The following is a 21972-nucleotide window of genomic DNA, read 5'->3' as shown; positions in this document are numbered from 1 at the left end:
CACCACCATGCCCGGCTAATTTTTTGTATTTTTAGTAGAGACGGGGTTTCACCATGTTGACCAGGATGGTCTCGATCTCTTGACCTCGTGATCCACCCGCCTCGGCCTCCCGAAGTGCTGGGATTACAGGCTTGAGCCACCGCGCCCGGCCGGGCCAGGGTATTTTTTAAAAGCTCCTCAAAGGAGGTTGTTGCACAGTGAGGTTGACAATCTCCAGGTAGCTTCCTCCTACTTCTAAACTCAAACTTAAGCCTCTCTTATTACTGCTGTAGGTTCTCTCTTGATTTCATATTAATCATCTAGTTGAAATGGGAACATTGAGGGAGGGCTGAGAAACTTCAAGGCTTGAATTTTGAACTGCCGTCGAATCAGTATATTTCATCCAGCCCTTCTGGGATAAAAGAAGGGATGTCATGATATGTAAATACTGTAATTTCTAGTATTTAGAAATCACTGGTTAATTAAATGACTCAGTTTCTTATGCTGAAGTTTCCTTCTACCTTATGGATTGTAACTAACATGATGATCAGGTGAAGAACATATTTGAAGAGATTGATAACTTGGTATGTGGACAAAGACTAGTTTCTGGAGTCAAAATCAAGTTGTATTGGATACAACTTGTCTTAGTACCCCAACTTAACGAAATGAAGGTATTGAAAAATTTTAGCGTTTTTTTTTTCAGTATTTATCTCCATGTTGCTAAATAACACGCTTATACTACTTTATTGGTTTTTCAGTTTTAGGCATTATTTATTGCCCTTTTCTGGCATTTGAGGATTTCATTTCTTCCTTTTCCTGTCCCCACCATCTGTGTTCACCCTTCTCCTCTCTCCCAACTGTATTAGGCTGTTTTGGGGTTGCTATAAAGAAATACCTGAAGCTGGGTAATTTACAAAGAAAAGTGGTTTCTTTTGGCTCACAGTTCTGCAGACTGTACAGGAAGCATGATGTTGGCCATCTGCTTCTGGTGAGCCCTCAGGAAACTTCCAATCATGGCATAAGGCAAAGGGGGAGCCAGCATGCCACACGATGAGAGGGAGCAAGAGATGGGGAGGTGCCACACTCAAGCAACCAGATCTGTGAACTCAGTGCAAGAACTCACATATCACCTCGTAAAGAACACCAAGCCATTCATGAGGGATCCACCCCCATGACCACCACCTCCCACCATGCCCCTCCTCCAACACTGGAGATTGCAATTCAACATGAGATCTGGAGGGGACAAATGTTCAAACCATGGCACCATATTTCCAACTCTAATTTTGGTTGGCTGCGTAGTTCACAATAATTACTTTTCTCTTTCTGCCCAACTTTTATCTCCCCTATAATTAATAAATTTGCCTTATTTTTTTAAATTCAATCACAAAAGATCTTTGGCTATATTGGGCTGTCTATCAGTTACATCTTAGCGTCTTCTGGGGCCTCTACTCTAGGAACACAGTGGTCATCTTAATCTTTCGTTACCACCCTGGGTGTTCCCTTTACTGTGTGTGGGGTTTTTTTTTTTTTTTTTCTTTTTGTACTGGACAGCCTTTTCCTGTGTTCCATGTTTCCTGTTTTTCTCAGTTTACATCCTCATTTTGGTGAAGCACATCCTGTGGTAGTTTTTATTTTTTTTCAGTCAAGGCCTCGCTCTGTTGCCCAGGCTCTGGAGTGCAGTGGTGTGATTTTGGCTCACTGCAGCCTCCACCAGCTGGGTTCAAATGATTCTTCTGCCTTAGCCTCCCAAGTAGCTGGGATTACAGGTGTCTGCCACCATGCCCAGCTAATTTGTGTGTTTTTAGTGGAGACAGGGTTTCGTCATGTTGGCCAGGCTGGTCTTGAACTCCTGATAGATGATCTGCCCACCTCATCCTCCCAAAGCGCTGGGATTCCAGCCCTGAGCAACCATACCTGGCTGTCCAGTAGTTTGAGAAAGGATTCATGGAAGGGAAATTCATTGAGACCTTGCTTCTCTAAAAATGTTTTAAATCTATCTTCACATATTCTCCATAAAGAATTGTGGGTTAGAAAGCATTTTCCAGCTGGGTGCAATGGCTCATGCCTATAATCCCAATACTTTGGGAGGCCAAGGTGGGAGGATTGCTTGAGGCCAAGTGTTTGAGACCCAGTCTCTTTTTTTTTCTTTTGAGACGTAGTGTCACTCTTTCACTCAGGCTGCACGATCTTGTCTCAGTGCAACCTCCACCTCCTGGGTTCAAGTGATTCTCATGTCTCAGCCTCCCAAGTAGTTGGGATTACAGCCACGAGCCACCACGCGTGGCTAATTTTTTGTATTTTTAGTAGAGATGGGGTTCTGCCGTGTTGGCCAGGCTGGTGTGAGACCCAGTCTCTACAAAAAAAATAAAATATTAGCTGGGCGTGATGGTGCACGCACCTGTAGTCCTAGCTACTTGGGAGGCTGAGGCAGGAGGATCTTTTACCCTGAGGAGTTTGAGGCTGTAGGGAGCCGTGATTGTGTCACTGCACTCCAGGCTGCGTGACAGAGCGAGACCCTGTCTCTAAAAATAATAACAGAAAGCATTTTCCTTCAGAATTTTGAAGCCAGGCTTTCTGGTGTTGTTATTGAGAATTTCTGAGCATTCTGATATATAGTTCTTTACATATGACCTGTCTATTCTGGAAGCTTAGTTCACTGTCTGATATTTCATGATGACATTTATTGAGACTAGTTATCCGTTCTAATGGGCCCTTTCAATCCAGAAAGTTATGCCCTTCAGTTGTGAAAAAATTTCTTAAATTGTTTCATTGAAGGTCTCCCCTCTGTTTTTGTTTTCTCTCTACAGCTGCTATTTAGATACTAGACCTCCTCTTTTCAATTTTCTTTTCCTTTTAAGAGAGGTTATCACTGTGTCACTTGAGCTGGAATGTAGTAGCATGATCATAGCTCACTGCAGCCTCCGCCTCCCGGGCTCAAGTGATCTTCCTGTCTCAACCTCCTGGGTAGCTGGGACTATAGATGCATGCCAGCACACTCAGCTAATTTTTAAAATTACCTGTAAAGATGGGGTCTCCTTATGTTGCCCAGGCTGGTCTTGAATTCTTGGCTTAAAGTGATCCTCCCATCTTGGTCTCCCAGAGCACTGGGATTACAGTGGGAGCCACCACACCTGGCCCTTATCTTTTTCCTTTTTTTTTTTTTAATTTAAATTTTATTTTATTTTGAGATGGAGTTTCGCTCTTGTTGCCCAGACCGGAGTGCAGTGGTATGATATTGGCTCACTGCAACCTCTACCTCCTGGGTTCAAGCAATTCTCCTGCCTCAGCCTCCCAAGCAGCTGGGATTACAGGCATGACCCACCGCGCCCAGGTAATTTTTGTATTTTTTTAGTAGAGACAGGGTTTCACCATGTCAGTCAGGCTGGTCTCGAACTCCTGACCTCAAGTGGTCCACCTGCCTCAACCTCCCAAAGTGCTGGGAATACAGGTGTGAGCCACCATGCCCGGCCATCTCTTTTATTAAGATGCCAATTTGGGGAGTTTTCCTCAACTCTTCCAAAGTTCTTCGATTGAGTTTTTTATTTCTGTTAACTATAGTAAAAATGCATTTTTAAAAATTCTTATTCTGGTTTCAGAAAGTGCTATCTTTAGCTTTTTCATCGAAGTTTTCTAGTTTTCTTCCTGCATCATTCCAGTTTCCTCCGTGTTTGGTGGGTTGCTTTTTTTTTTTTTTTTTTTTTTTTTTTTTTTTTTTTTTTTTGTTTTTTTTTTTTTTTTTTTTTTCTTGCTTTGTTTTGTCTTTGCCTTTCCTGTTAGAGGCTTTCTTCAGATGGCGGGTGCTGCTTGGTTATCTGCTGATAATTCAGATAATTCAGATAATTCTGGACAGGAGATTAAAATGTCGATGGGATGCTCCAAGCATGTGAATAGGTGTGAGCCTTGCTGTAGGCTGATCTGCCTAGGCAGGCTAGTGGGGAGGCCCATGTCACTGTCTGTTAGGTCTTGCCTCTTAGGCTGGTTGGGTTTCCTGTCAGGGGAAAAAGAAGAGGGCTGGGTGTCTGCACCTTCAGTTAGTACAGTTCACTAAGCTGTTTTTTGTGGTGGCCCCGCTCTCAGCTGTGCTTGGGATTTGCAGTCCATAGCCCTCTGTTACCTCTCCAGGAACCAAACATCTAGTTGGCTTTGGCGGTTTGGGGGTAACAGTCACTCCACTGCAGGGTGGGAGTCTAGGCAATCTGCTACTTTAACAAACTTTCTTTTAAAAAAAAAAAATTTTTTTTTTTTTTTTGAGACAGGGTCTCCTTGTGTTTCCCAGACTGGTCTCAAACTCCTGGGTTCAAGGGATCCTCCTGTCTCGGCCTCCCAAGGTGCTAGGATTACAGGCGTGAGCCACTGTGCCCAGCCTGCTTTAACAGACTTTCAGTGCATCTCACTCTAGCACCTCCTTTCATCCCTACTTCCTTTGGCACCTGCTACTGCCGGTCCTGAGCTCCCTAGCAGAATCTGGATGGTTTTTGTCTAAGGATGGTCAGCTTGGGATTCAGCTTTCTTGGGTCTGCTAAAACGTTATTTATTCATCTGCTGCCGCTTTCAAAATTCTCTTGTGGTTCACTTTTTCTTTCCCCCAGCCTTTTAGGTTTGTGCTTGAAAACAAACAAAAAACACCACTGTCATGAATAAAACCTCTGTCGTCATTTTAGTGGGGTTTTTGGGAGAGAGTGAAACTATACCCATGTGTTCAAGCCCCTGTCTTTACCCAGAGGTCATTACTCTGTATTCGAAGACCAATCAAAAAGGAGTGAGCATAAACAAAAGGGAATAAATGTTTACTTATTAGCTATTAGGAAGGAAAAACAATAGCAAGAATGATGAATTCTGTGTAAATGGGAAAAGAGCAGTATGTAACTCTGAAAGCTTGTAAGTGAAATTTAACTGGGTTATGAGAATGTGTAGATACCTATTCTTCTTTGTCTCTGTCTGTTAAAAAGCAATTTCCTTACTGCATCCAGGCTCACCCACAAATTTGAATTCATAATTGTCTCATAGCTGTCTACAATGAGCACCTCTAACAAATCCATGACATTGGTGACAGGAGCACCTGGGCGAGTGGTGAGACCTCCATAGGAGCTCTCTGATCCCTGCTTTCTTTCTTTTTTTTGTTTTTTGAGATGGAGTCTCACTCTGTTGCCCAGGCTGGAATGCAGTGGCATGATCCCAGCCCCCTGCAACCTCTGCCTCCTGGGTTCAAGTGATTCTCCTGCCTCAGCCTCCCTAGTAGCTGGGATTACAGGAGCACGCCACCACGCCAGGCTAATTTTTGTATTTTTAGTAGAGATGGGGTTTTGCCATGTTGGGCAGGCTAGTCTCAAACTCCTGACCTCAGGTGATCCACCCACATCGGCCTCCCCAAAGTGCTGGGATTACAGGCATGAGCCACCATGCCTGGCCTGACCCCTGCTTTCTGTCACCTTTCTCTCTTGTGAGATGCAGCCTGAAGGCATGGAGCCAGCCCTGGCTTGGAAGCCAAACATACTGGGTGCAAATACTGGCTCTGCCCGTTGCTAACTGGATTTAGGCAAGTCAGGGGACCTCTGTGACTCTGTTTTCCTCATCTGCAAAATAGGGTGGTACCTCCTCTTTACGGGCTGGTTGCAGTGATTCCCTGTCTGGCACTTAATAAACGGAAGCCATTACAATGATTGTAAATTTTTTTCCTGCTGGCTAAATATATGTGTGACCCAGAAGCCTGTCCTAACTTTCCTTGTGCAACTACTTTAGTCTGTGGCGTGTAGGACCCAGCCCAGACCTTGACCCGGTGTTACCAGGCTCCCTGGCCGGTAACTTGCTCAACTCCAGGCCTTAGTAGCCGGCCCTTGCTCAACTCCAGGCCTCAGTAGTCACCACGCTAAATCCTTCAGATCATCCCCCACCCAGCAGCTGCAGAACACGTCTTGCTGTCACGGGGTTGCTGACCTCCAAGGCCTGTCCCCAGGCAGCTGCACCCTTTTCCTGGAAATGATGCAGAACTCCAGCAGCTTCTCCCTGGGGGCCGTCCTGACAGCCCTGCCCCTTGCCTCCCACTGCCGTAGGGAACCCAGAACAGACTTCTGTAGCTTTTATTTTTTTGTTTAGATAGTTGCTTCTCTGCTGGTATATAAGCGGCTTATAAGCAGTGGTGCGCTATGCAAGGCATGTAACAGGCTCTGAAAAAATGATGAATAAATGTCTAGCTTCAATCATTATTGCTATATCAATGACCACTAAAATTTTTTAAAAAAATTTGGGCACAGTGGCTCATGCTGTAATCCCACCACTTTGGGAGGCCACGGCGGGTTGATCATTTGAGGTCAGAAGTTTGAGACCAGCCTGACCAACATGGTAAAATCCCTTCTCTAATAAAAATACAAAAAAATAGCTGGGTGTGGTGGCAGGCACCTGCAATCCCAGCTACTCAGGAGACTGAGGTGGGAGAATTGCTTGAACCTGGGAGGCGGAGGTTGCAGTGAGCTGAGATCGTGCCATTGCACTCAGCCCGGGCCACAAGAGTGAAACTCCGTCTCAAAAGAAAAAAAGAAAAAAAAAAAATAGCTGTGTCTCTGTCCTTTCTGCTTCCTGCAGCATAAAATATATGTGGTTAGAAATAAAAAAAAAAATGAGAACAGCAATGAAAAAGAGCCCTCGGCTTTGTCTCAGACCAGCTCCGCTGCTAACTAACGTGCTTCCCTTTTTCAGCCTCATCAAGGCCAGAAACTTGGAGTTACTTGATTCCACCCCACTTCTGATCTCTAAGATGCCATCACTTGTGCCTGTCCTCTCGACTGCTCTATATCTTAAAAAAAAATTAAATTTTAAAAATTATTTTTAATTTAAAATTTTTTTAATGTATCTTTTGAGACAGGGTCCTACTCTGCTGCCCAGGCTGGAGTGCAAGTGGCATGATCACAGCTCATTGCAGCCTTGGCCTCCCCCACTCAAGTGATCCTCCTGCCTCAGCCTCCTGAGTAGCTGGGACTACAGGTATGCACCACCATGCCCAGCCAATCTTTGTATTTTTTGTAAAGACAGGGTTTTGCCATGTTGCCCAGGCTGGTCTTAAACTCCTGGGCTCAAGTGATCCTCCCACCTCAGCCACCAAAGTGCTAGGATTACAGGCTTGAGCCACTGGGCCTGGCCTTCTCCATGCCTTTTGCTCCTCTGTCATCTTCACTTCCATTGCAGCTCTGCTCCTCGAACCTCACCTGTGGCCTCTCTGTCCAGCTCAGTCTCCCTGCCTGGCCCCTATTACATCCTGTGACCCATACCCTGCTTGCTCAGTATTCTCCTCTGCCACAGCCCTGAGCAGCTGCTTACCTCCCTGACTGTCATGGCTCTGCTGGCCTACGAAGGGCCAAGCCCTCAGTGCCTTCAGGCTGGGGCCCTAGCCTTCTCTCCTAGTCCTTGCCATACCCTGTGCCATGGCCAAGTGAACGTATTGCTCCTGGTTCTCATGTGCTCTTCTGTCTTCATGCTGTCTATGCACATTCAGCCTATCTCAGCCCCCTTCTTGTAAGTTCTGATAACTCATCGATGGAAAGCATTCCTTCATCCTCTTAGCCTGAAACCTTCTCTCACTTTTATCAGGGAAACTTCTGCTCACCTCTTGTTACTGCATTATAAACAGATTTACTAGATACATCGATTTGCCCTCAAAATCCTAGCTGAGAAAGGAACATCTCTGGGCATCAGAACTGGAGGGAAGGGGCTAGAGAGAATCTCAGAGTCAGAGCTGTTAGGTTGGGAAGGGAGCTCCAGGGTGAATTGAGCCCAGCCAGATAAAGGCAGTAAGGGGCTTGTTAAAAAAAAAAAAAAGGCTTCATTAAAGTATAACATTTATAGAGAAAAGGGCATGCATCATTAGCATGCAACTTCATGAGTTTTCACAGTGGACACATCATGTGCCCAGCTCCTAGAATGCCCATGCAGCCACAGGAAGGTGGAGCTAGGGCCAGACCCCTCCCTGAAGCAGGGCCGCAGAGGCCCGGCCCTTCTGTGAAAAGTAATCCAGAAAACTGGCCCTCTGCCCAGAGATGCACAAAGAAGCCTGCCATCTTCCGGGGGCTCTGGGAAATGCCAGCTCCCTGGCTGTGAATTTATACACCTGCAGAGAACAGGACAACAAAGCTGAGATATTCACACAAATTTTGTCTAAGACTGGTGGGACCCCTGTCCTGGAAGAAGCAAATCAGAAAGGCCCCTTAGGACCCTTCCACCACCCAGGAAGCAGAGGACTCTGGAAAAAACACTCAGTATGAGTGAGCTTAAAAAAAAAAATCACAATGGACACATTTAGTCATGCATTCTAAGTGAAGACTGGCTCAGGAACCCAGTTTTTTCCTCATATTGGAGACAAAGTGAACCTTCTAAAACAAGCACATATCACTCTGCTAAATGGAGGTCACACGGAAGACACAGTCTTTCAGCACCTACAAAGTCCTACATCAATCCGCCCTGGTTCCTCTCCCTCCCACCTCCCACTCAAGCCACGTGGCCTCCCTGCTGTTCCTTGATAGCCTTGTTATGGCGTTGAGTTGTGCTCCCCCAGAAGACATGTTGACATCCTAGCCCCCGGCTACCTGCAAACATGAACTGATTTAGAAACAGGGTCTTGGCAGATGCAGTCAAATTAAGATGAGGTTATTAGGGTAGGCCTTTAATCCAAAATGACTGGTGTCCTTACGAGAGAAGATAGCTTGTGACTGCGGAGGTTGGAGTGCTGCATCTAGAAGCCAAGGAATGCCAAGGATTGCTGCCACCACCATGAGCTGACAAAGGCAAGGAAGGACTCTCCCTTACAGGTTTCAGAGGGAGTGCAGCCCTGGTGACACCCTGATTTTGGCATTTCTAGCCTTTAGAACTGGAAGAAATACATTTGTCTGCCTGGTTTGTTGTATTTTGTTACAGCGGCCCTAGGAAATGAATACAAGCCTCAAATGTGTTTCAGTGCTTGCTGGTCCCTCTGCTCACAAGCCCTTCCCCAGACAACGCCCTTACTCCCTGTAGGTCCCTGCTGAAATGCCATCTTTGCAGAAAGTCTGGTCCTGGCCGCACTACTAACATGAGCAATTTCAGCCTCTCTCCCTTCCTGAGCCTCCTTTAGCTTTCTTCACAGTCCCTAGCCATACCTGACAACATGTTGTATGTCTTTCATCTTTGCTGTAAAATGATCGTCTGCCTTGCCTTCTAGAAGGTACCTTCTATGACAGTAGACCATTCAGTTCATTGCTGCACACCCAGTGCCTGCCATGTGCCTGACACAGAGTGGAGTCTCCTACATGTTTGTTTCATAAGCAAATGTGTTGTTTGAGAATGTCATTTGTTTTCTTTTTCACTCTTTATCCTCCGCATGACCTGATATAATGCTTTGCTCATGGTAGACGGTCAGGAAGTATGGGCAGATGGATTAATAAACCCGTCACCACCGTAGGGCTGAAGGCTCTGCGTGAACAGGGGCATGTCAAAACGCATGGCGTGGTGGCCTGGATTTGGTGGACTCTTTCTTGTAAAATGATTCTAGGGATAATCGATCAGATATCTCTGAGCAATCATTATGGCTTACCATTTGTCACACACAGCCACTGTTTTTCTTGCTCTGAATCCCTCCTGACGTCCCCCTTCCTCCGTTCTTTTTCTGATTAAGGAATCAGAGTTGAATAATCTAAATTTATTTTGTGTAGCGCAGAGGTGCCAATCATGGCAAATAATGAACGAAGAGATTTCCCACCCCTTTCCCTAAAGCACTGAGCTGAAACCAACAAATTCATTTTATTTAGGATTACAGGCTGCACTCAGATTGGTGTCTGTGACAGGTGAATGCTTTATTCACTAATGAAACCACCAGGCCCCAGACAAACCCTCTCCCTCCTAGTCAGAGTGCTACTTATCTCTGTTAGCCCAGACGCTGTGGCTTTGTAGCCTTCTGTTTGATAATGGAATTGGTGTGTAATTTTGTTAAAAATATGTTTGGTCAGAAAAAATTCATATTATGTATATCATATGGTTCTGCAAATTTCTTGGGCCTTTCGAGGGCTTTTCTGTAAGCCAGTATTTAGAGTTCACAATTTCTGGGTTAAGGACTGTGTTTTCTACCAGTTTTGAAAATAAAGCACATTTTATCTGCCTTCATTTCATAAGAACATAAAAATTTACTCATTGGAAAGCTGTCATATTTAATGTTTGTATGAAATAAGCCATAGATTAGAAATACTTTTCACGGTACTCTCTGTTGGGGAAAAAGAATGAAGTTCTGTTTTCAGTATTAACCTATGAGTTCTTAATATGTGCACCAGGAGGTTTTATATGAGGAATTCTGAATTCTGAAAAACTTCTGAATGAGTTTTTAAAAGTCAATAAAGTCACCTGCAATCCCAGCCACTCAGGAGGCTGAGGCAGGAGAATTGCTTGAACCCGGTAGGCAGAGGTTGCAGTGAGCTGAGATCGAGCCATTGCACTCCAGCCTGGGCAACAGAGTGGTACTCCCTCTCAAAATTAATTAATTAAAAAAATAAAAATAAAATAAAATAGAGAAGTCAGTAATAATGAAAGTACAAGATGTGAATAAAGGAAATGAAATGATGCTGATTCATTGAAAAAATTCTGTTGATATATTTAATAAAGTATGTTTTGCTAATTCCTTAATCCTTTCCAGACAGGAACAAAGTAAACCCGCGCCAACTGTTGATTTCGTTTTGGTGAGTCTTGGTACCTTTCTGCCTTGTCACTAATCATCAGCATTTGCCTGGGAGGGACCAGAAGTCCCCTTATCTGTACCCAGCATGAAGGGGGCCCAGCACCCTGGATGGAGGGGGCGACTTATCCAGGGCCTTCTAGAAGGGACGAGGGCCTACATAGCTCAGACGTCTAACACCCCTGGCCGTTTTATTCTCTGGCCTTGTCTACATATCTGCCAGCACAGCATTGCAAGATGTGCAGTACTTTAATTTAGTTTCTTTAGAAGAAATGGGTTCAGGCTGTGCACAGTGACTCACGCCTGTAATCCCAGCACTTCGGGAGGCCAAGGTGGGTGGATCACTTGAGGCCAGGAGTTTGAGACCAGCCTGGCCAACATGGCAAAACTCCGTCTCTACTAGAAAAACAAAGACAACAACGACAATAACGACAAAGGGTTCAGACTGTAGGTAGAGAAGTCTATTATCCATGAAGATCACCTGTTTAAAGAGCAACTTAAAAAACCACTATAATTTTGGTTATGCGGGTAGAGAATTAGCCGCACGTATAGGAAGGTGGGTTGATACCTGGAGCAGGTTTTACTGTGCTTTTCTCAGGACGTCTGCTTGGATGTGAAGATCATGTAGGTAATATGAAAGGCTATCCATTTAATTTGACATTTTGCATTGGGCTTATAACCATCAGGAGGACTAACTTTAATAAGAAATAAACTAATTCCATCAGTAGCACACGTTTAAGTTACAGGCAACTGAGTTTCAGCTGAATCTAGACTCCACCTTTCCTGAATGTTCCGTATAGCTTGCTCCCTTTGCTCAAATGTGTAAGAGGCCTTTGCTTGAATGTGTGAGGACTTCTCTGACCCATCCGCTTCAAACTGCATTAGCCCCTTCCGCGACCCTACCTCATCTCTTTTACCTTGCTTCATTCTCCTTTTGTCCTGAGAGAGAAAAAGAAGAGGGGAGGGCATGGGAGGGCTCATTCTTCTAATGCTCGTCACCACTCAAAATAGTACATATTGTGATTATTTTCTGTGTCTCTGCTAACCCCATATAAGCCCAAGTCTGCTCTTTTCACTACTGTTATTCAATGCACATAGGGTGCTCAATATTTGTTCAGTGAATACCGATGCCCAAGACCTTTCTGTACCAAGGGCTGGTTTCCCAGTCCAGAATGCATTGAACATATATGGGCAGGGTGGGCTGGCGGAGGTGTAGGAACAAAGTGAGGGGTGCGTGCCTGTTCCTCCCCGTGGTCTCAGTGTGTGACCTTGGGGGCGGGGCGGGCGGCTACCTGGAAAGGTACGCGGATATGAACCAGACAAACTTCACCATATCGTCCCTTCAAGAAATGCACTTGCCAGGCTGACCTTCACTTTTCCTAATGCTCTTCTGTGAGTCTCACCTGTCAAACTTTGCTACACAGAGAGGCTGCAGAGAAACTGAATGACACGAGCATCTAATATAAAATAATTCCTTTTTCTATTCTAAAGATAAAGCAAAACAAAACAGGACCTGCACACTTGTGCTGTGACGAGGCAGGCAAACTGGAGAACTGAGGCAAAAGCATCCTTATATCTAAATAGTAGGGATGGAAACGTCAAAAAAGTTCTTTGCTGAGTCATGGCTGAGGCTCTTGCCTTGGCTAATTAGGCAGAGGCAACCAGGGCACCCGTACAGCGCAACGAGGAGTCCAGCAGGTTTTGTAGACCTGCGATGGTTATGGGGAGCGGGCTTCCAGCGAAGCCCCGGGCCCTTTCTCCTGCAGGTAGCGGCGCCCAGCCCGGGCGGGCTCTCCGCGAGGGGCGTGTCTCTCTCTGGCCTCGCCCCCGAGGCCCCGCCCCGGCCCGGCTCAGTCTGGCCTCGCCCCCGAGGCCCCGCCCCTGCCCGGCTCAGCTTGGCCTCGCCCCCGAGGCCCCGCCCCGGCCCGGCTCAGCCTGGCCTCGCCCCCGTGGCCCCGCCCCGGCCAGGCAGCGAATGAGCGGGCGCGCCGGGAGGGCGCCGGTAGCCGCGCGGGGTCAAGGGGCTGGGGATGCGTGTGGGGAGCGCGGCCCAGCTCGGCTGTTGCTGGGCGGTCACCTGGGCTTGCCGCCGCGGGAGGAGCCGGGGCTGTCCCGGGAGCTGTCCCGGGAATGCTTTCACTCGGACCAAACATGGCTGCGGCCCTGCGCGCTGCAGGCGCCCTGCTCCGCGATCCGCGTAAGTGGATCTGTTGCGGCGGCCGCCAGGACCGGGGTTCCTGCGATGGCGTGGGCAGAGGGAGCAGCTGGCGCCGGGGCGCTCGCGCCCGGGGCATTCCGGGAGCGGCCGTGGGGAGCTGCGAGCAACCGGGAGAGGGGCGTCCCGGAGAAGGGAGGCGACGGGCTCTGCCCTGGGAGGGGTGAGGGCAACACTCCGGGCTCGGGAGGTCTTGGGAAGGGCGCCCGGATCCAGGAGGCTCAGGTTCAAGTCCCATCGGTCGGCTGGGTGGCTGGGAGCGGTGGCTGGAATTTCCCAGAGCCTTGGTTATTGTCATCTGTAATAACCAGATTGTGGTGAGGATACGCAAGGGAAGGTGTGTTATGGGACTGCCATAGAGGACAGTAAGGAAGGCATCGTCAACCTCACCACCATTGACATCTGCAGCGCAGTTCCCTCCCTGCTGAGGAAAGCCCATGGCCCTTGGTCCCTCGGTGCCCACTTCTCCTTGGCAGCAAGACCCACCGTGGAGCAGCTTGGGGGTAGTGTTTTCTAGAGATAGTTGGAGAATATGTAAGACCCAGGAACAACCTCCCACGTTTTTGATGCAAACCGTGAATAGGTTGTGACCACAGGATGCGCTAGTGGGACTGTGGGTCTCACACACCTGGTTGGGACAGCATTTCTAACTGTGACACCTTGGACAAGGCACCTAACCTCGCCTAAACTTGGCAAAGGTACTTTGAAATCATCTATATCTATATCTATCTATATCTATATTTATATTTAAAGGCTGGCCTTGAACATGAGCATCGCTTGGCACACAGTAGGTACACAGGAATCCTCAAAATGTCTAGCCATTCAGGTAGAAGGCTGCCACAAATAAGATGCTTATTTAATGCATCTGAACGGTGACTGGACACAGACCTGACATATTTCTCTAAGAAGTTCATCAGCCTGACAGCTACTTGGAGTGGAGAGAATCCCCTCTGAACCTCCATATCTCGTTAGAGGTGCCTTTGTTAGGAAAATAATAAGGATCCAGTGTACAACGAGGCTAGCTCACTAAGGGTACTGGGGGACAAAGGGCATTGTCTTTTAAGAAGAGGCAAGACAGTGCAAATTGTGGGACTGAAAGAAGTATTGAACTGATCTTTTCTTTTATTGACCTTTCCTGTGGCAAATAAAGTTTGACAGGTCCTAGATTTTAGGTCATGGAACAATATGTGAAGCTTTAAATTATTTGTAGTCTGGGTTAAAAGTTGAAAGATTCAGAAACTCTAGCAGAAGTAGATTTGGAGTCCATTTGTGTTACAGGCTTTGAGTTGAAGGTGTAGTTATAATACGTTCATCATTTTGGTTGATAGGAAAGGATTGACATCTGTGTGAGAAAACATTGAGGAGTATTTCTGAAAATGAGTTCAGAAAGTAAAAGTGGAAAAGCAAAGTTTTGTACTTTATGTATTTAGCATATTGCAGAGTTAATAAGAAGCTTCCTGGGGTAAGCCATATATTATCTGTCTGTCTGTTTAGCTATCTATATGAATTATTTTTTTTTCTTGGTGCCTTTTTCTTTCCAAACTTTAAATGTTTTTTGTTTGTTTGTTTGTTTGTTTTTTATGGAGTGTTGCTCTGTTGCCCAGGCTGGAGTACAGTGGTGCCATCATAGTTTACTGCAGCCTTGAACCCCTGGGATCAAGTGATCCTCTCGCCTCAGCCTCCCTATTAGCTGGGATTACAAGCATGAACCAGTGTGCCTGGCCCTCTAAACTGTTTTTTACACTGAGCATATATTGTCTTTTGTAATTAGAAAAAGAATTCTAGGATAATAGAAGAGTTTTAGTGTTTACATAAAAGAGTATTTTGGCTCCATTTCAGCAACTACCCAATGTTTATTAGTAGTTACAATATAGAACCTTATTTCTATTGTTAATTTTGAAAATGGTACATATTTTATAAGTACTTTTGAAGTAATCCTCATCTCTTATGTGATAGAAAAGAGCCATTATAGATTTAAGTACTTGTGTACCTCGCCTTCTACCCTCTTCTGCCTCACCCTCAAGCATCCAAAATATTAATTTGGTTTTAAAGAACCAATTGATACTTACGAACTTTTTTTTCTTTTTTCTTTTTAATGGAGCCTCGCTCTGTCGCTTAGGCTGGAGTGCAAGTGGTGTGATCTTGGCCCACTGCAACTTCCACCTCCCAGGTTCAAGGGATTCTTCTGCCTCAGCCTCCCAAGTAGCTGGGACTACAGGCATGTACCACCATGCCTGGCTAATTTTTGTATTTTTAGTAGAGATGGGATTTTACCATATTGGCCAGGCTAGTCTTGAACTCCTGACCTTGTGATCTGCCTGCCTCATGAACCACCATATTTGGCCCAACTTTTTTTTTTCTTTTTTCTCTTTTTCTTTATTTCTTTTTGCAACAACATGAAGTCATAACTTATGAACTTCTTGAAGTCATAGGTATACTTTTGAATGATCACCTATTGGGTTTGTCCAGGAGTTATGAAGTTTGTTTGTTTGTTGAGAGAAGTTTGTTTTTTTTTTTTTTTTTGAGACCAAGTCTCACTATGTTGTCTAGGCTGGTCTCGAACTCCTGAGTTCAAGTGAGCCTCCAGTCTCAGCCTTCCAAGTAGCTGGGACTACAGGTGTCCACCACCACAGGAGTTAGGAAATTTTGTTTTCTTATGTCATCTTGTGTTTTGCTGCTTATCTCTGTTTGATAATTTTATTGTTTGTAGGCCTTTTTTCTTTTTAATTAAAAAAAACAGAGATAGGGTCTCGCCATGTGGCCCAAGCTATTCTTGAACTCCTGGGCTCAAGCAGTCCTCCCGCCTCGGCCTCCCAAAGTGCTGGGATTACAGGTGTGAACCTCCATGCCCAGCCTGTTTGTAGGCCTTCTAAAGGTAGACCAGTTATCCATGTAAGGAGGAGGGACAGAATTACTTGGTCTTAGTTCATAAGTGGGCAAGTCTATACTATTGGATATTCTTCACTTCTTTGCTTAACCACATGCAGTGTGGCAGGCATTGTTCTTGGGGCTGGGCATATTCCCTCCACCCCCCTTATCTTTACAGCAGCGCTGCAGAAGTAGCCTTATCACTATTTTACAGATGAGAAAAGTGAGACTTGCAGCATCTCAGTGAGTTGCCCAGGCCCAGCCAACAGCCTCCTGGTCCCGTGTGGGATTTCTGCTCAGATCTCTCTGGTTTTCAAACACATGCTCTCTATACCACACAGTGCTGCCTGTGCCATCAGATTCTCTTTAGCTGTGAGCTGAGTCTTTTCCAGAGTCTCATTGGCCCTTTGAATGTTTACTTTAAACTCCTTTAACCTGGACACATGCTAATCATTTGGTAGGAGACACTCTTCATTTCTCTAAGACCTTCAGATCATTATGGGAGAGGAATGTTTGAGATGACTCCTTGAAGGGTGAGTGTATTAAGTCCTGAGTGGAAAGGGTCCCTTGGTAGCAACATCATTCTCCCCTCTGAGAAGCTGGTGAACCATGAAGAAAATAGTTTTGTAAGTAGGACATGGTAATAGTTAAGCAGCTTGAAAAGTTACCAGCTCCCAAATTTTACTAGGAAATCCACATCTGCTAGCTGGAAAATCTAGTCCCTCCACATCACTTTCTTTCCTTTCTTTCTTTTTTTTTTTTTTTACTCCTTAAATTATATGTAGAAACGGGAGTCTTGCTATTTTGCCCCGGCTGTCCCCAAATGGCTGGGCTAAAATGATCCTCCCATCTCAGCCTCCCAAAGTGCTGGGATTACAGGTGTGAACCACCACATCTAGCACCCCCTCCTTTTTTTAGGTTCAGTGGAGGAAATGTTATCTTATTACAGGTTGAGTACCCCTTATTCTGAATGCTTGGGACCAAGGGTGTTTTGGGTTTCAGATTTTTTTTTAGCTTTTAGAATATACTTACAGATTGAGCATTCCAAATCTGAAAATCTAAGATTCAGAATGCACTGACGAGCATTTCCTTTGAGTGTCATGTCCGTGCTCAAAAGGTTTCAGGTTTTGGAGCATTTTGGATTTTGGATTTTCACATTTGGGATGCTAAAGTTGTACCAGCAGTAAAATTGTGGAATGCCAAGGTTTTATTCTCATGCCCCATGGAATCATCTGATACAATCTCATTCATATAAGGAATTAGGGACATTGCAGCATGATTAGGAACCTGGTTAAATCCCACCATGAAGTTCAGAATTAGTCTTATGTAAGAGATGTGAGTTGGTTTGAGACTCAGAATTGAACTTCTTTTCTTTTGGGGGGGGGGATGCGTTCTGTTGCCCAGGCTGGAGTGCAGTGGTGTAATCTTGGCTCACTGCAATCTCCACCTCCCAGACTCAAATGATCCTCCTCCCTCAGCCTCCTGAGAAGCTGGGATTATAGGCGCTCGCTACCACACCCAGCTAATTTTTGTATTTTTAGTAGAGACAGGGTTTTACCATGTTGGCCAGGCTGGTCTTGAACTCCTGACTTCAGATAATCCACCTCCCTCAGCCTTCCAAAGTGCTGGGATTACAGGCATGAGCCATGGTGCCTAGCCTTCTTTCTTTCTTTTTTTTTTTTTTTAAACATCAACTCAAACCAGATGTAATTGAACTTCTTTATGGAAATCCAGTTGGAAATTTAAGTTCTTTATGGAAGTGGAATATTTGCACTTCCACTTTGAGTTGGTAAAGATGATTCAGCGTAAGCTCACATAATTGGCTCTGCTGGGAATGTGCACAATCTGGATGGTTGGAAATCTAATGGCCTGGAGATACTCTCTTACATTTTATGGTGTGCTAGGTGATAAAAATTAGAGCAGGTATAGTTCCCGTCCTCTAGAAACTGACAATTGAAACTAATGCCAGCACTAATCACGTGGTGGACGCTACGGAACGCTACACTCCTCTGCTCTACTCCTCACAAGAATCCCTGTGGCAAGGTGTCATTTGACAGCTGGGGAAACTCAGGCTCAGGAAGACCTGGCCCCAGATCACATTGCTAGTAAGTGGTGACAGACTGAGACTCTGAATCCACAGAGCTGGATTCCGAGTCAGAGCTGCTTGACCACAGCCTGAATTCCTCCTCAGGGTACCTTTGCCTCTTAGGAGGAGGAGGGCAGAAGGAGACTAATCGCAAGCTGGTTTCTAACTGGCTGGTTTGAGAATGGGAGAGAGGTCGTGTGCATAGCACCAGGTGCCATAGTAACCACTTTCTTCTGTGGCCATCTTCACTACATCCTATATGGCTTCAGTTTCATTTCACTGGATGCTTAAGAACCAGTACTCTTCATATGCCAGCTGAGTATGGCACATGGACTCCTCAATTCAGGTGGGTTCTTCAGGTCCACTGTCACCTCCTGTGGAGCCCAGGACAAGGGTATACTTGAAGGCACATATATGGTATGTGGGATACAGCAAGCTAACAACCTGGGAAATAGGTTCTGTCCTCCTATGTTGACAAATAGACCTTCATCACTACCTGGAAGGGTGAGATCTTGAACTCTCTGAGCTCCTGCAGAAATGTAGAGGCCTTGGGAGAGCTGCCTCTGACTCACACACTTTTCTGCTTCTCTTCCTACCACCGGCTCTTTCTGGCCTGGCGAGGAGTCTGGCGCACAGCCTGGATGGATTCTCTGGTTTGCATGCCCACCCGGTTCCAGTCTTGCCCCTGCAAACAGCTATCCCTTGGCCACCATTCAGGTCAAGACTTGCTACACTAATGGCACAACCTCCCTCAGGAGGACGGATCCAGAAAACAGGCCTGCACAGACCCTGGGAGTGGGTGTGGAGCTTGGGGGACAGGGAGTCCTGGGGTGCTGGGAGCCTGGTCTGGCTCATGGGATGTGGACTCCCAGGGTGGGGGCATGTCTCCTTGGTAGTAGAGGCTGCATACACCAAGGGGTGGGGTGCAGAGGGAGGAGGGCCAGAACTAGCCCTGGGAAGCAGAGGCCCCTTGTCAAGGTCCAAGGGCAGTACTGGGCTCTCAGCACCATTGCTCACCGAAGGAGGCTTGGGGGCAGAAAGAGAAATGCAACTAGTTGAAAACTGGCCCACTTGCCACTCCCTAAATTGGCAGCTTTTCACCTTTTCTGCAGTCCCTTCTCCTTCCACTGGAGCAACACGCTACCAACACGCTACCGTCAGTCATGTTGGTCACGTGCAGGGCTTATGAGGGATCATATCAAAATCTGCAGCCACGGTGGGGAGAGGAGGTGTGTGTAGCTTCTAAAATGCTTCCCTGCAGGCTCTCATCAGCCATCCCAGGGGAGCGATCCTCCACCCCATCCCCTTGGAGAGGCTTTAAGTGCCTTTACCTGCCTGCAGAGAAATGCTAGGAAAATCATTTCTGCTATCACATCTCTTTAAATTTTAAAGCCAGGAATTATGCTCTCAGGACCTCTTCAGACAAAATTACTTTCCAGCTAGATTTCATGCGAGCACTTTAATTTTGTCACAGTGGTGTCCGGCAGCTGGAGGGCCTGTCAGCCATGGAGGTGGAAGTCGGGTGCAGCTGCAGCAGAAACAGCCCAGCATGCCCTGGGTGCAAAGCCTCAAGTTCAGCCAGAGAAGAGGTATGAGTCTAACATCAGGTACAAATAAGGATTTCTCTTTCTTGATGCAGACCTCTGTACATATAAGCTGCCTCAGAGGAAAGGTGCTGGGAAAAGCCAATATGGAAGGAGCCATGCACTGTTGTCTTGGCTTCCTTTCAACAGCTGTGAAACAACAGGTTTTACACCCTCCTTCCCCACTTGATCCTTCCCCACAACAGGGCTATTGTTAAAAGACACAGAGCTGAGTCCAAACAGTCTGCAAATCGTGTTAAGAATTCGGTTCTGGAATATGTCACATAACACAAATGATATATGCTGGAAATGTATTTTTGAACCTAACGTAATTATGCCTATAAAATGTATGTTCTGTACAGGATAATGAATAACTGATCAACCAAGAATTTCTATAGGAAACTAGAGTATTGTTTTTCATTCGTTAACACAGTGAATGTAATTATGAAGGATGTAATAAGATTTATTGTTTATTAAAGAAGTGAAATACACATTTCATACCTCAGCTCTTCTGTTGCTGGTGGCTGGCAGCAGGCATGGCATTGTTGCAAGTGTCCTGTTTAGTAACAAAAGTCACAACTGCTCCCAAGTCCTCCTCTGTACAGAAGCAACAGAGGACTCCGTAAAGTTATCGAGATGAGTAAATAGAAACAGCACACTTGAACATCAGGCAGGGAGAAAGAAAGTTGCTATGACCTATTTAACTCCATGACCTTTCTGCTAGATCACACATTGTTTGATGAAAATTGTACAAGTATGAAAATAAATACATATATATGTGTGTATATATATATGTATATATTTATTTTTGAGATAGAGCCTCAGTCTGTCACCCAGGCTGGACTGTGGTGGCAGGATCTTGGCTCACTGCAACCTCCACTTCCCAGGTTCAAGTGATTCTGATGTCTCAGCCTCCCAAATAGCTGGGAATACAGACTTATGCCACCACACCTGGCTAATTTTTGTATTTTTAATAGAGATGGGGTTTCACTATGTTGGCCAGGCTGGTCTCGAACTCCTGACCTCAAGTGATTCGCCCGCCTTGGCCTTCCAAAGTGCTGGGATTATAGGCATGAGCCACCACACCTGGCCATTTTTTTTTTTTTTTTTTTTTTTTTTTTTTTTTTTTTTTTTTTTTTTTGAGAGGTTGTCTTGCTCTTTCTCTCAGGCTGGAGTGCAGTGGCACGATCTTGGCTCACCACAACCTACACCTACCAGGTTCAAGTGATTCTCCTGACTCAGCCTCTCAAGTAACTGAGATTACAGGTGCATGCCACCACACCTGGCTAATTTTGTAATTTTAGTAGAGACGGGGTTTCACCATGTTGGCCAGACTGGTCCCGAACTCCTGATCTCAATTGATCCACCCACCTTGGCCTCCCAAAGTGCTGGGATTACAGACATGAGCCACTGTTTTTATTTTGAGAAGGAGTGTTGCACTGTCATCCAGGCTGCAGTGCAATGGTGTGATCATGGCTCACTGCATCCTTGAACTTCTGGGCTTAAGCCATCTTCCTGTCTCAGCCTCCCAAGTACCTAGGACTACAGGTGCACACCACCACACCCAGCTAATTAAAAACATTTTTTTTTTCTTGTAAAGATGGCATCTTATTTTGCTGCCTAGGCTGGTTTTGAACTCGGCTTCCAGTAGTTCTCTGCCTTGGCCTCCCCAAAGTTCTGGTATTATAGGTGTGAGCCACCATGCCTGGCCAAAACCAAAATTTTCTTCTTTTGTGTTTGTTATTTTTGCTGTATGATAATGGGTATGATGATTGAATGCTGTGTAAACTGAGGTTAGTTGGGGATGGGCCTTAGATAACCTCTTCATCTGGCAGCATGCCCAGCAGGGCCTCATTCCTTTCCTCCTTGCCCCTCACAGCCCCTCTCCCCACCTCAGCCTTACGCACTGAGGGTTGGGATTTGATATAAACTGAAGAAGTGATTCAATGTGGAACCCTGGAAGAAAAGTTATTTCATTTGTGTGTTATTTTAGTGGCAATAGTCATTACTATAAGTCGCCTTAGTATTATTAAAATTAAATGAAAATCTTCAAATTCTACTAAGTAACTTTAGAGCATATTTATATAAAAGAAACGAGTTCATTTTAGAGAATAGGCAAAAATAAAAAATAAACATTACGAATAATCTTACCACCCAATATTTTGTCTCTCACTCTCTCTTCTTAAAAAATAAAATAAAATAGAGACGAGGTCTCACTGTGTTGCTCAGGCTTGTCTTGAACTCCTGGGCTCAAACAACCCTCCTGCCTCAACCTCCCAGAATGCTTGGGATTACAGGTGTGAGCCACCAGCCAGGCCAATTTTGTCTGTATGACTATTAATATTCACTCAGTATGTGTTTAGCAAGGTGTGATAGTACTGTACATCATATATTTATAACACACTCTTTTTATGTACTTTATCATCATATAAATATAAATATATGTCTATATTAGTAACTGAAGAATATTTTATTAAATCATAAACTACCCTGTCCCACATTATGGGACATGTAGGTGATTTCTAGTTTTTTTTTTTTTTTTTTTTTTTTTTTTTTT

The 21972-nt window shown here is 45.4% G+C and overlaps 1 protein-coding gene across 1 annotated transcript in view; it reads left to right on the top strand.

Annotated features, from left to right (window-relative positions):
- Positions 1 to 12690: 12690 nt before the first annotated feature.
- The window catches only part of FECH (ferrochelatase), a 40386-nt gene continuing 31104 nt past the window's right edge, over positions 12691 to 21972 (top strand). Inside the window, exons 1-2 of the mRNA XM_017528792.2 lie at positions 12691 to 12860; positions 19307 to 19421. Of these exons, the coding sequence (XP_017384281.1) occupies positions 12794 to 12860; positions 19307 to 19421 (182 nt within the window). The 5' untranslated portion in view covers positions 12691 to 12793. The remainder of the gene's footprint in view (positions 12861 to 19306; positions 19422 to 21972) is intronic.

The sequence above is a fragment of the Cebus imitator genome, unplaced genomic scaffold (genome assembly GCF_001604975.1).
Source record: "Cebus imitator isolate Cc_AM_T3 unplaced genomic scaffold, Cebus_imitator-1.0 Scaffold55, whole genome shotgun sequence".
NCBI classification, from domain to species: domain Eukaryota; kingdom Metazoa; phylum Chordata; class Mammalia; order Primates; family Cebidae; genus Cebus; species Cebus imitator.
Note: the sequence above shows the minus strand (reverse complement) of the source record. Positions and strands in the feature narration are given on the sequence as shown.